Raw genomic sequence first — 14442 nt, forward strand, 5'->3', positions numbered from 1 at the left:
TTCCCAGTTTGGTGGGACCCAAGTCATACTGACCCCAGATGTACTGAGTTTCCTCACCGCTGAGTTCAGTGGCCATTAGCGAGGGGCTAACAAGCTGTGTCCCTACAGACGCCTGGTAAAAGGGGGTTTCATATGTAATGTATATGCACCTTTGACCAATGGCCAATCTGGACATTGGAAGTTTGGAGAGGAGGGGCCTTCAATCAGGAACACTGCTGAAGGATAAAAGGCAGGAGCAGTTCGTGGCAGTGTATAGAGCTTTGACCAGCAGCCAATCGGCATTTGGAATTGATTAGTAAGAGAAAATTAAGAGTAAGAGAAGGCGGGGCAAGCACTGCGGCCATCGTCTGAGTGGACATAGTCAGAGTGGTGATCTTAAGGCTTTTACTCTTCGAGGCTTCACTCAGAGAAGGCAAAGGAAAGAAAAGCTCAATTTTTTTCTTTATCTGCTCAGCTAGGCAGGATAGTTAAATGCTCCTCTTGTGGGACGTGCAAAGGCAGGGAAACCTCCAGTATTCCTCACCATTACAACTGCAAGAAGCACATCCAGCTGCAGCTTCTATTAGTCCCCGTTATGGAGTTGGAGCTGTAACTGGTTGAACTCTGGATTATTGAGGGCTGATGAGGTGACAGATAGGACATATAGAGAGGTAGTTACATACAAGGTGCAGGACACAGGAAACTGGGTGACAGTCTGGAAGGGGAAAGGAGTTAAGGAGCCAATGCAGAGAACCCCTGTGGCCATCCCCCTCAACAACAGGTATATCACTGGATCCTGTCCGGGGTGGGGTGACCTAACAGAGGAAAGTCACAGTGGTCGGTTCTCTGGGACTGTTCGCGTCTGTGACTCAAAAGGGAAGGGAGGAAGAAGAGGCACGCTGTGGTGTTAGGGGATTCGTTACTTAAGGAAATGGACAGGGAGTTCCATGGGTAAGAACGAAAATCCCAGATGGCATGTTGCCTCCTGGGTGCCAGGGTCCAGAATATCTCAGTTCGAGTCCTCAGCATTCTTAAGTGGGAGGATGAACAGCCAGAAGTCATGGTCCATGTAGGGAACCAATGACATGGGTAGGAAGAGTGACAAGGTTCTGCATAGGGAGTTCAGGGATTTAGGTGCTGTTAAAGGGCAAGACCTCCAGGGTTGTGATCTCAGGATTCCTACCCATGCCACGTGCCAGTGAGGCCAGAAATAGGAAGATTATACAGTTTAATGCACAGCTAAGGAGTTGGTGTAGGAGGGAGGGCATAAGATTTTTGGATCATTGGGCTCTTTGCCAGGGCAGGTGACACCTGTACAGAAGGGACAGTTTGCACCTGAACTGCAGGGGGACTAATATGCTAGTGGGAAGGTTTGTTAATGCTGCATGGTGGGGTTTAAACTAGACTTGCAAGGGGATGGGAACCAGAGTCCAGTACGGATTGCGGACAGGTTGTGGTGGCAGATGTTGGTAAGACCTCAGACAAAGGTAGGAATCAAAAGGTTGAGCATGGGGTGACAAAATCGAAAAGGGTGAATACAGGACTGAAGATGTTGTATGTGAATGTGTGCAGCATATGGAATAAGGTAGGTGAACTTGCATCACAGTTGCAGATTGGCAGGTATGATGTTGTAGGCATCACTGAATCATGGATGAAAAAATATAGCTCGGAGCCAAATGCTCAAGGATAAATATTGTATTGAAAGGATAGGCAAGAAGGCAGAAGGGGTGGCGTTGATCTGCTGCTAAAATGAAATCAAATCATTAGAAAGAGGTGACATAGGGTCAGAGGGTGTTGAATCACAAGCTAAGGAACTGCAAGGGTAAAAAGATCCTGATGGGAGTTGTATACAGACCCCCTCCCCCCAAACAGTACTAAGGATGTGGCCTACAAATTACAATGGGAGATAGAAAATGCATGCCAAAAAGGGCAATGTTACGATAGTCATGGGGGATTTAACTTTGCAGGTAGATTGGGAAAATCAGATTGGTGCTGTACTTCAGGAGGGGGAATTTCTAGAGTGCCTATGAGATGGCTTTTTAGAGCAGACCATGTTGAGCCCACAAGGGGATCGGCTATTCTCGATTGGGTGCTGTGAAACGAACCAGAATGATTAGAGAGCTTAATGTAAAAGAACCCTTAGGGGCAAGTGATCGTAATATGATTGAATTCACCCTAAAATTTGAGAAGGAGATGCTAAAGTCTGCTGTGTCAGTATTACAGTGGAGTAAAGGGAATTACAGAGGCATGAGAGAAGAGTTGGCCAGAATTGATTAGAAAAGAATACTGGCAGGGATGATGGCAGAGCCGCAATGTCTAGATTTTCTGGAAGCAATCTGGAAGGCACAGGGTATATACATCCCAAACAGGAAGAAATATTCTAAAGGCAAGATACCTCAACTGTGGCTAACAAAAGAAGTTACAGCAAACATAAGAGCAAAGAGAGGGCATATAATAAAGCAAAAATTAGTGGGAAGTTGGAGGATTGGAAAGGTTTTAAAAACTATCAGAAAGCAACTAAAAAGTAATTAGGAAGGTAAAGATGGAATACGAAAGAAAGCTAGCCAATAATATTAAAGGGGATACCAGAAGTTTCTTCAGATATATAAAATGTAAAAAGGCAAGAGTAGATATTGCGCCACTGGAAAACGATGCTGGGGAGTTAGTAATGGGGACAATGAAATGGTGGACAAAATGAATAAGTATTTCGCACCAGTCTTCACTGTGGAAGACACTAGCAGTATGGTGGAAGTTCCAGGTGTCGGGGGCACGAAGTGTGTGATGTTATCATAACAAGAGAGAAGATTCTTGGGAAACTGAAAGGTCTGAAGAGATCATGGAGGCATTAGTAATGATCTTTCAAGAATCACTAAATTCTGAAATGGTTCCGGAAGACTGGAAAACTGAAAATGTCACTCCACTCTTCAAGAAGGGAGAGAGGCAGAAGAAAGGAAACTGTAGGCCAATTAGGCTGACCTCAGTGGTTGGGAAGATGTTGGAGTCAATTATAAGGATAAAGTCTCAGGGTACATGGAGGCACATGATAAAATAGGCCGTAGTCAGCATGGTTCCTCAAGGAAGAATCTTGCCTGACAAAACTGTTGAAATTCTATGAAGAAATAACAAGCAGAATAAACAAAGGAGTATAGATTGATGTTGTATACTTGGATTTTCAGACAGTCTTTGACAAGGTGCCACACATGAGGCAGTTTAACAAGCTACAAGCCCATGGTATTACAGGAAAGATTCTAACACGGTTAAAGCAGTGACTAATTGGCAGAAGGCAAAGAGTGGAAATAAAGGGAGCCTTTTCTGGCTGGTTGCTGGTGACTAGTGGTGTTCCACAGGGGTCTGCGTTGGGACAGATTCTTTTACATTATGTATCAATGATTTGGAGAATGGGCAAAGAAATGGCAGATGAATACGGTGTTGGAAAGTGTACGGTCATGCACTTCGGTAGAAGAAATGAAAGGGTTGCTCTTTTTTTTTTAAACAAAAATCTGAGGTGCAAAGGGATTTATGCAGGATTTCCTAAAGGTTAAATTGCAGGGCGAGTCTGTGGTGAGGAAGGCAAATGCAATGTTAGCATTCATTTCAAGAGGACTAGAATATAAAAGCAAGGATATAATGTTGAGATTTTATAAAGCACTGGTGAGGTCTCACTTGGAGTATTGTGACCAGGTTTGGGACCCTCATCTTAGAAAGGATGTGCTGAAACTGGAGAGGGTTCAAAGGAGATTCATGAAAATGATTCCAGGATTGAATGGCTTGTTATATGAGTAGCATCTGGGCCTGTATTCACTAGAATTCAGAATAATGAGGGGTGACCTCATTGAAACCTATCAAGTGATGAAAGTTTGATAGAGTAGATATGGAGAGGATATTTCCTATGGTGGGAGAGTCTAAGATCAGAGGACACAGCCTCAGAATAGAGGGGCATCCTTTGAAAATGGAGATGAGAAGGAATTTCTTTAGCCAGAGTGCAGAATCTGTGGAATTCGTTGCCATAGGCAGCTGTGGAAGCCAAGTCTTCATATATATTTAAGGCAGAGGTTGATAGATTCTTGATTGGTCAGAGCATCAAGAGACACAAGGAGAAGGCAGGAGATTAGGGCTGAGAAAAAAATTGGAACAACCATGATGTGATGGGCCAAATGGCCTAATTCCGCTGCTATATCCTATGGTCTTATAATCTATTGAAGGCAAAATAAAACAAGGAAGGTGGTCCAGTCAAGACATTGAAGAGATATATTAGATCAAAAGAAAATCATTGCCAAAAAAATTTCAACTTTCAGCAAAGGATGAACAAGAAATTGCTAAGAATAAGGAAGAAAGAATATGCCAGTCAGCTTGAGAGAAACTCAAAAAAAAAGTGTACTTTAACAGCTTCTGTAGATATACAGTACTGTGCAAGGGTCTTAGGCACGTATATACAGTATGTATAGCTTGAGTGACTATGACTTTTGCACAGTACTGTAAGCTGTTTTTTTACATCCTTTCCTGTATGGGTTAATTTTAGCATAAGTTAAAGTGTGTCCTTTAATGACCAACGCAACAGTCAGTACACAGGGGAACAAGGAAAACGCAGATAAGTGAAACAATAAATCCCCGGTAACACACGCAAAATGCTGGAGGAGCTCAGCAGGCCAGGCAATATCTGTGGAAGAGTATAGAGTTGATGTTTTGGGGTGAAACCCTTCATTAGGACTGGAAAAAAAGATGAGAAGTTGGAGCAAGAAGGTGGGGGGAGGAGAGGAAGAAGTACAAGGTGGTAGGTGATTGGTGAAACTGGGAGGGGGGGTGGATGAAGTATAGAGCTGGGAAGCTGATAGGTGAAAGAGATAAAGGGCTGGAGAAGGGGGAATCTGACAGGAGAGGGCAGAAGACCATGGAAGAAAGGGAAGGGGGAGGATCACCAGAGGGAGGTGATGGGCAGGCTACCCAGTCGAAATACAGGGTGTTGTTCCTCCAACCTGAGTGTGGCCTCATCACAGCAGTAGAGGAGACCATGGACTGACATGTTGGAATGGGAATGGCAAGTAGAATTGAAGTGGGTGGCCACAGGGAGATCTCGCTTTTTCTGGCGGACGGAATGTGGGTGCTTGACAAAGTGGTCTCCTAATCTACGCTTGAAGGTGGTGTCTCAGGTAGACAGAGTAGTGAAAAAGGTGTTTAGCATGCTGTCTTCATCAATCAGGGCTTTGGCTATAGGAGTTGGGACATTACATTTGATTGTATAAATCTTGGTGAGGCTGCACTTGGGAGTACTGTATTCGGATTTGGTCACCCTATTAAAGGATGATGTGTTAAACTGGAAAAAGTGCAGAAAGATATACAAGAATGTTGTCAGAACTGGAGGCCTGAGTTATAGGGAGAGGTTGGTCATGCTAGATCTTTATTTCTTGGAACAGAGGTGAATGAGGATGACCTTTCAAGGTAGGGGGGTCCAAAGCCAAGGGAAATAGATTTAGGGTGATTTGGGACATTTAAAAGGAACCTAAGGGGCAACTTTTTCCACACAAGGGAGTGGTGGGTATATGGAATGAGCTGCCAGAGGAAGGCATTGAAGCAGGTACAAAATAATCATTCGAGGAGCACTTGGACAGGTTCATGGAGGGAAAGGGCCAGGAGGGATATGGCCAAATGCAGGAAATTGGGACTTGCTGGGTGGACAGCACAGTTGGCATGGGCTTGTTGTGCAAAGGGCTCGTATCCATGCTGTATTACCGTATGACTCTAAGTAAGGATGTCCCATTGAAGAGATTAATGGTACAGAATGCTGATAAATCCTATGAATCTGATGACTTAGCCTTGGAATTTGAAAGTAGCTACTCTGGAGATAACAAATTTGTTGGTTATTCAATCACAAACAAGAGAGAATCTGCAGATGCTGAAAATCCAAGCAACACACACAAAATGCTGGAGGAACTCAGCATGACGGGCAGCATCTATAGAAAAAAGTACAGTCAACGGTTTGGAGCAAGACCCTTTGGCAGGACTGGAGAAAAAAAGATGAGGAGTAGATTTAAAAGGTGGCAGAGGGGAGAGAGAAACACAAGGTGATAGGTGAAATCGGGAGGGGGACGGATGAAGTAAATAGCTGGGAAGTTGATTGGTGAAAGGGCCCTTGTCCATTCGTCTCTCCCCACTGATCTCCCTCCTGGCACTTACCTTGCAAGCGGAATAAGTGCTGCACCTGCCCCTACACCTCCTCCCTCACTACCATTCAGGGCCCCAAACGGTTCTTCCAGGTGAGGCGACACCTCACCTGTGAGTCTGTTGGGGCCATATACTTCGTCCAGTACTCCTGGTGTGGCCTCCTGTATATCAGTGAGACCCAACGTAGTGGGAGATTGTTTCACTGAGCACCTATGCTCTGTCCACCAGAAGAAGTGGGATCTCCCAGTGGCCACCCATTTTAATTCCACTTTCCACTCCCATACCGACATGTCAATCCCTGGCCTCCTCTACTGTCGTGATAAGGCCACACTCAAGTTGGAGAAACAACACCTTAAATTCTGGGGTAGCCTCCAACCTGATGATATGAACATCGATTTCTCAAACTTCTGATAATTTCCACTCCCCCCCACCCTCTCCTGCACCAGTCCCCAAACTCTTTTTCCTCTCTCACCTCATCTCCCTGCCGGCCCATCGCCCCCCTTCTCTTTCCTCCATGGCCTTCTACCCTCACCTATCAGACTTCCCTTTCTCCAGCCCTGTATCTCTTTCACCAATCAATTTCCCAGCTATGTACTTCATCCCTCCCCCTCCCAGTTTCACCTATCACCTTGTGTTTCTCCCTCTCCTCCTCCATCTTTTAAATCTACTCATCTATTTTTCTCCAGTCCTGCCGAAGGGTCTTGGCCTGAAACGTTGACTGTACACTTTTCCATAGATGCAGCAGGCCCTGCTAACTTCCTCCAGCATTTTTGTATGTTGTTGGTTATTATCTCTGAAATTCTATGGTTTCTACATCAGTTTGAACATAATTGAGGTAAGAAACATAACCCCACTATTTAAAAAAGGAGAGGGAAAACAAGCAAACACAAACCATGTAGTCTCAGTTCAGTAAAGGGAAAATACTGAAAGCTATTACTAAGGAAATAGCAACAGAGCACTTGGAAAATAGTAACAGACCTGGACAAAGTCAACTTGGATTTATGAAAGGGAAGACATGCTTGACAGATCTGATGCTTTTTTTTGAAATTATAACTACAATAGACAATAGGTGCAGGAGTAGGCCATTCAGCCCTTTGAGCCAGCACCACCATTCACGGTAATCATGGCTGATCATCCACAATCAGTACCCTTTTCCTGCCTGCTCCCCATATCCCTTCACTCCACTATCTTTAAGAGCTTCATCTAACTCTTTCTTGAAAGAATCCAGAGAATTGGCCTCCACTGCCTTCTGAGGCAGAGCATTCCACAAAACCACAACCCTCTATGTGAAAAAGTTTTTCCTTAACTCCGTTCTAAATTTTCTACCCCTTATTCTTAAACTGTGGCCTCTGGTTCTGGATTCCCCCAACATTGAGAACATGTTTCCTGCCTCTAGCGTGTCCAATCCCTTAATAATCTTATATGTTTCAATCAGATCCCCTCTCATCCTTCTAAATTCCAGTGTATACAACCCAAATCACTCCAATCTTTCAACATATGATAGTCCCGCCATCCCGGGAATTAACTTCGTGAACCTACGCTGCACTCCCTCAATAGCTAGAATGTCCTTCCTCAAATTTGGAGACCAAAACTGTACACAACTGTGCAGGTGTGGTCTCACCAGGGCCCTGTACAACTGCAGAAGGACCTCTTTGCTCCTATACTCAACTCCCCTTGTTATGAAGGCCAACATGCCATTCGCTTTCTTCACTGCCTGCTGTACCTGCATACATAAGGGTACACCAGTTCACAATCTATATCAGTACTTTAGAAACACACATCAAAGTTGCTGGTGAACACAGCAGGCCAGGCAGCATCTCCAGGAAGAGGTACAGTCGACATTTGAGGCCTCATCTACCACCCCACCAGCCTCCGGGTCCAACATATTATTCTCCGTAAGTACCGCCACCTCCAACGGGATCCCACCACTAAGCACATCTTTCCCTCCCCCCCCCCGCTTTCTGCAAGGATCGCTCCCTATGCGACTCCCCTGTCCATTCGTCCCCCCCATCCCTCTCCACTGATCTCCCTCCTGGCACTTATCCTCGTAAGTGGAACAAGTGCTACACATGCCCTTACACTTCCTCCCTTACCACCAATCAGGGCCCCAGGCAGTCCTTCCAGGTGAGGCGACACTTCACCTGTGAGTCGGCTGGGTGATATACTGTGTCCGGTGCTCCATATGTGCCCTTCTATATACTGGTAAGACCCGACGCAGACTGGGAGATCGTTTTGCTGAATACCTATGCTCTGTCCGCCAGAGAAAGCAGGATCTCCCAGTGGCCACACATTTTAATTCCACATCCCATTCCCATTCTGACATATCTATCCACGGCCTCCTCTACTGTAAAGATGAAGCCACATTCAGGTTGGAGGAACAACACCTTATATTCCGTAAGGGTAGCCTCCAACCTGATGGCATGAACATTGATTTCTCTAACTTCCGCTAATTCCCCACCTCCCCCTCGTACCCCATCCATTATTTATATACACACACATTCTTTCTCTCAGTCTCCTTTTTCTCCCTCTGTCCCTCTGACTATACCCCTTGCCCATCCTCTGGGCTTTTTCCCCCACCTCCCCCTTTTCCTTGTCCCTGGGCCTGCTGTCCCATGATCCTCTCATATCCCTTTTGCCAATCACCTGTCCAGCTCTTGGCTCCATCCCTCCCCCTCCTGTCTTCTCCTGTCATTTTGGATCTCCCCCTCCCCCTCCCACTTTTAAATCTCTTACTAGCTCTTTCTTCAGTTAGTCCTGACGAAGGGTCTCGGCCCGAAACGTCGACTGCACCTCTTCCTAGAGATGCTGTCTGGCCTGCTGCGTTCACCAGCAACTTTGATGTGTGTTGCTTGAATTTCCAGCATCTGCAGAATTCCTCGTGTTTGCAGTACTTTAGAAAGATGAATTGTGATACATCCAAGCATGCTGATGATACAAAGCTAAATAGCAGTATGGGCTTTGAAACTTATATGAGCTCTCAATGAAGATTTAGTGGAATTAGTTATTACTCTATTAGTTTTTATGTTCTCTTCCTCATGAAGAAAGCTAATATTCTTTACTCTTCTGAACAGCTGTCATACAGCATGGACCACTTGGACCAAATAGGCAGATTGCTTGTTGTAACTTCTCTGCCCTTTTTTAAAAACATTTGCAATTATTTCTTTTCACATCAGAAAAAAAAGTGATATGATAAAGGTCTTGAAAATGATAAAAGGAGAGACAAACAAAAATTATTTCTACTTGAGGGAAGAATGGGCCAAGAACCATTCACTGATACAGTAATAAATTCTGTCGGGAATTCAGGAGAACCTTCTTCAAAACAGAGCAGTTGAGGTGAGTAATGTACAGGAAGAACTAAATAAACATGAAGGAGGAATGGAATGGAAAGTTATGCTGAAGTTAGATTAAGTAGGTAGGCAGAAACATGAATAATAGCAGAGATCTACTGAGCCAAATGACCCTTTTCCCAGATTTAAATACCTTGCATCTTAAAATTTTTGCTTTTACATTCCATGTGCTTGTTGCTTAAAGCCACTGCACTAAGCTTATATTAAGGAGATTTATTGGAGACTTATTAATTATAAGCACTGCAACTGCCCTCCTAAAATACCACTTACTTCCCCCAAACATAAATCATGATGGAGCATCAGCTAATCTTTGCAACCATCGGTTGACACGCATCAATGAAATCACATACAGTGCTTTACTTCAAAATTAAGAGGCAAGCATTGACACTTACTCTTTTGATCGATGCGTAGATCATACAAAGGCGTTCTATAAATATCTGCAGTGGATAAAGCACAGCGAGAAAGAGGTGCATGGTGTGACGGTCCCAAGATAAAAACTCTGCGTCTGTGAGAAAATTAAATTGCCTTGTAAATTAAATGATCGACTTCCTTCTGTTTTGACACAAGTGATTACAAAATATTTAAACTTGTTCACATAACTAGTCACATAGGTGATAAAACATTTGTCTCCCTCAAGGGGCAATTAGATCATGATACTAGTAGAAAGGCGCATGTCACATACTCAGCCTTACGGACTCCACGGTCACAGGAAAATCATAACGCAGGAAGTCTATTTGGTCTATCTTTGTTCATTCACACCAACCCAATGTAGTATATAATTGTTTCTCATATGTTTTTTGTGGGGCTTTATGGTTTTGCCCTGAAGCTTTATTGATTACCTACTGCATAATTTCTCAATGTTAGTTCTACTCTCATGATATAATTAATGGTACCCATTCAGTCTATTATTCCTAAATTCACTTTCATCTTTGGATCATGTGTGAATTTGACCACTTTGCGTAGATTATAACTTGTAAATTATTGCTCAAAGATAATTATACAACTACATCAATTGGGAACATTGTAGGGACTTGGTTGTGTACAGTATATTTTAAGCTGATAAGGGTTTCCACTATTCCTACAATACTTTACTACCCCGATTGTGCACTCATTTTGAAACTATGAGAACGCTTGTGGAGCCTACAGCAGCTTTGATAAATACACCACTTGCCAGAAAATTACCCACAATCACATTGGATGAATTCAAACTATCTTTTACCCACAAAATTACTAATACGGCATATTACAAACATGGGTGTGAATGAAAAATTGTGAATAAAGATAAAAGGATATAACATTTAGAAACAAAAAAGTGGATGATACAACACAGTGACTTTTGCTTTTGTATCTTAAAATTATTTATTCTCAGACTCAATTCAGACTCGTGTGCAAGCAAATTTTAAACTCTAAGGAAATGAAGCGGTTCTGTTGATTTTTATGCATTTTATGATTTTGGTTCAGGGGTATGCAGAAGTTAGTGAGGCTGTGATCGTTACCAAATTTAATATTACACAATACAAACTTCTTTAATCTGTGCTGAAGTAATCGGCTTTTCACCATTAAAATTGGGAAAGGGCCTGGTCAGTGTTGATTAGTACAATGAGATTTGGTGCTTGTCTGTCTATTATGGATACAGGTCCAGTTGAGGTGTCTGTCAATCCAAAGAGATGCAGTAGAGGAAAGTAGAGGAGGAAATTTGACATTTTTGGCACATCATGCACGAATAAGAGGGCTTTGCAGGAGAAAGATAATCTTTAGTTCAAGTAAGCTCCTAATCTCAGAAATTGGATGAACCCACAATAACTGGGGTAGGAAATTAATCCAATATGTGTGCAATGCAAACTCCACTGCAGCTCCCCAGTGGATCTTGAAAACTATTACTGGAAGTAAATAGATGAAGAGGATATTATTACATGTCTGGTTATTGCACTGATCTACACTTCAACATCTTAGCCAAACACTGCCAACATCCAGCAAGTCAACGTGCCAATCCCTTTTCCAGCTTGGAAAAGGAGGTGCTAACAGAACAGCCGGAGTTTAGTTCATGGGATATCCCGCCCATACCATCAAACAGCAATAATATTCAATGTAAAACACATTGTTGTAAAGAATCACTTGGAAAGGTCGAACAGAACAGAAATAAGGCAATTCAACCCAAATATGGCAGCCATTTTGTTCCTTAATGTCTCCTTACGTGTACTTATGCTACTTGCCTTACAATTCTCTTGTGGTATCAAGTTCACATACTAACTGTGCTCTGAGTAAATATTCATTCTCCGTGGATTTATTAGTGATCATCTGATAATATCAGCTCATATACTGGCTTCTGCATAATAGAAACAGCACAAACACCTCATCAAATCAGAGGCTTCGTGGGTTTGAGTTCTGAGATCTGTTATAAAATTGACTGGGACTTTCCTAAGAAGTTCTAGAGTCATTCTTGTAATTTGTTTTTCTTTTTAATCTTTTCAAGCATCTTCAAAAGATTTTTTTTTTGCAATATCAAGACAAGAAACACACAAGACACTCCGAGTATATTAGCCAATGTCTTAGAAGTTTAACCTAACTACCTCTCTAGAAGTGAACCCAACGAATGAGATTGTTGTTTTTAAAAATTGACTCATAGTAATCATGGTGATTTGAGCATCCATACAGTTCAATGCCTCAGGGTTCCTCTGGCCAAAATTCACCATCTCTCATTCATCACTATTGAAATTATTAATTATACAGCCACCCTCTGCAAGTTTCATAATATCTGCCTCTCTCGATAGTCAAAATACAATGTTTTAGCTTGTAGGGTGAGAACCCATTAACTCTACAATGCCGAACAACTGTTAAATAATTGTCGAGTTTGTTGACAAAATTTAATTGAGAAGGTGTTGACTTTGTAACGCTGCTAGTTGTGCACACATTTTTAAGATTAGTTTCTCATTTTTGAAATGCAATTCAAATTATTGAAGTCCAAAGAAGTTCTTTTAAATAATATTACTCTTGTCTTCCCAGAGCTTTGCTCATTGATCGCCAAAGGAGTTGTAGTTAAACTGGTAGGATTCTATGCTGTATACTCTTACAACTTACAACACCCTCGCATCACAATAGCTCCTAAAACTGGGAAAATAAGGTTAATTATTTGTGATTGGCAATTGCATACGTCAATTCTAAATCATATTTTGAACAGTTAAGCAGCTGGTGCAAGTCTTGATACATGTCACTGACTCCTAACCCATCCTGACTACCAGTTATTGTTGGCAACACTTGTTATCCATCTACTGATGTGGCACCTTCTGGCTTCATTTTAAAATCACGTAACTGACTGTTCTATTGAAATGCGACTGACTTATTAAAGTCTCAAATTTTGAAGCCAAACGACTTTTCATTATTTTGTAAAGCTTTCTCATCCTGCCTCACCCTCTCAGTCTCCTATCTTTCATCATATGACTGTCAATAATTCTGAAGTAATACATTCAATCATGCTCTGATCTGAATTAGGTACATTCAAAATGATCTGTCTTTAGCCAATTTGTATGGGTTATCCCCGAAAATATATTTATAAATAGGAATCAGTATTAAAAAATTCTGATGTTGCAATCTGCCGCTAACACAACCACATTACAGTACCCCTGCCATCACATACAGATAACAAAACGTTTTTACAAATGAGTTAACTATACATTGTTGGGAATATATTATAATGCTGGCATAAAATACTAACAATAAACTAAGTTACCCAAAAACATGGATAGATTAAATTATGAAAAATAATTAAGTTTAAATAATTTGCATTAGAAATAAAGTTTAGAAATGCGATCATATATAATTGAAACAAATGAATACAGATGTAGATATTTTAATATATTCATAAATATTCCAGAGAATGCTTATTTTTGTAAATTCAGCAAGATTAAACAAAGTTAAATGAAAATTAATTCTGTGGAATTCATTACCATGGACAGCTATGGAGGCCAAGTCACTGAGCACATTTAAAACAGAGTTTGATAGGTTCTTGATTAATAAGGGTGTCAAAGGTTACAGGAAAAAAGCAGGAGAATAGGGTTGAGAATGATAATATGTCAACCATGATAGCCGACTCAATGGGCCAAAATGGCCTAATCTGTTCCTATGTCTAATGTTCTCATAACAGGTATTGCCCTGCTGACTTTCAGATCTCTATCTGGTTAAATATGAAAACTATTATTAAAATCTTAGTGAGACAAGATGTCAGAACCAGTATTTTTTATGAAAAGGAAATACTGTTTTCAGAGCTTATCTGAGGATGTGACCAGCAACAAATTAAAAGGGTAAACAGATTTTTTCAATGGATTTATAAAGTTTCCACATTTAAGAAAAGCTCACAGGGCCAGGGGTGATAAATTGTTATGGACAGTGGTTCAGTTAAAGTACAGAAAACAGTGAAATAAATGGTTCTCTTGATGATGCCACGCAGTTGCTAGAAGGTTACCCACAAAATTGGGCCCTTGATTTATTAAAATTTAAGTTAATAACTTAGATGAATGTATAACATATTTAAATTTATTTATAACAGAATACAGAACTTCAAAGACAGAGCCTACAAAGGGATATAGAGAGATTAAGTGAATGGGAAATGAGCAGGCAGATATAGTATCTTGCAAAAGGATACGAGGCTGAATAATGTGAAATTTGCAAATGTTGGTATTCTAAATAGTCTAAGTGCTTTGGTCCATGAAATTCAAAAAAAGAAAGACTAGCTTCAACTATTTTTGTCTTTGGTGAGACCACATCTGTGAAGTTTGAGTCTCCTCAGCCAAGGAGGAATATACTGGGATTGAAGGCTGTGCTGTATGGATTCACCAGACTATTTCATAAACTGGTGGGAAGGGGAATGGGGTTCCATTGAGAAGAGATTAAGTAGGATTGTGTTGTGTATTTAATACTTCAGCAATATCAGCAATATTTGAGTCATATTATAAATATATTG

At 41.6% G+C, this 14442-nt stretch overlaps 2 protein-coding genes across 2 annotated transcripts in view; one reads left to right on the forward strand and one right to left on the reverse strand.

Moving 5' to 3' along the window:
• The window catches only part of memo1 (mediator of cell motility 1), an 80659-nt gene that overhangs the window by 20853 nt on the left and 45364 nt on the right, over positions 1-14442 (reverse strand). The window contains exon 4 of the mRNA XM_063056267.1: positions 9878-9990. Coding sequence (XP_062912337.1) covers positions 9878-9990 — 113 coding nt within the window. The remainder of the gene's footprint in view (positions 1-9877; positions 9991-14442) is intronic.
• bud23 (BUD23 rRNA methyltransferase and ribosome maturation factor) overlaps positions 1-14442 on the forward strand; it is a 94564-nt gene that overhangs the window by 421 nt on the left and 79701 nt on the right. The window lies entirely within an intron of this gene.

This window comes from Mobula hypostoma, chromosome 8 (genome assembly GCF_963921235.1).
Source record: "Mobula hypostoma chromosome 8, sMobHyp1.1, whole genome shotgun sequence".
NCBI lineage: Eukaryota > Metazoa > Chordata > Chondrichthyes > Myliobatiformes > Myliobatidae > Mobula > Mobula hypostoma.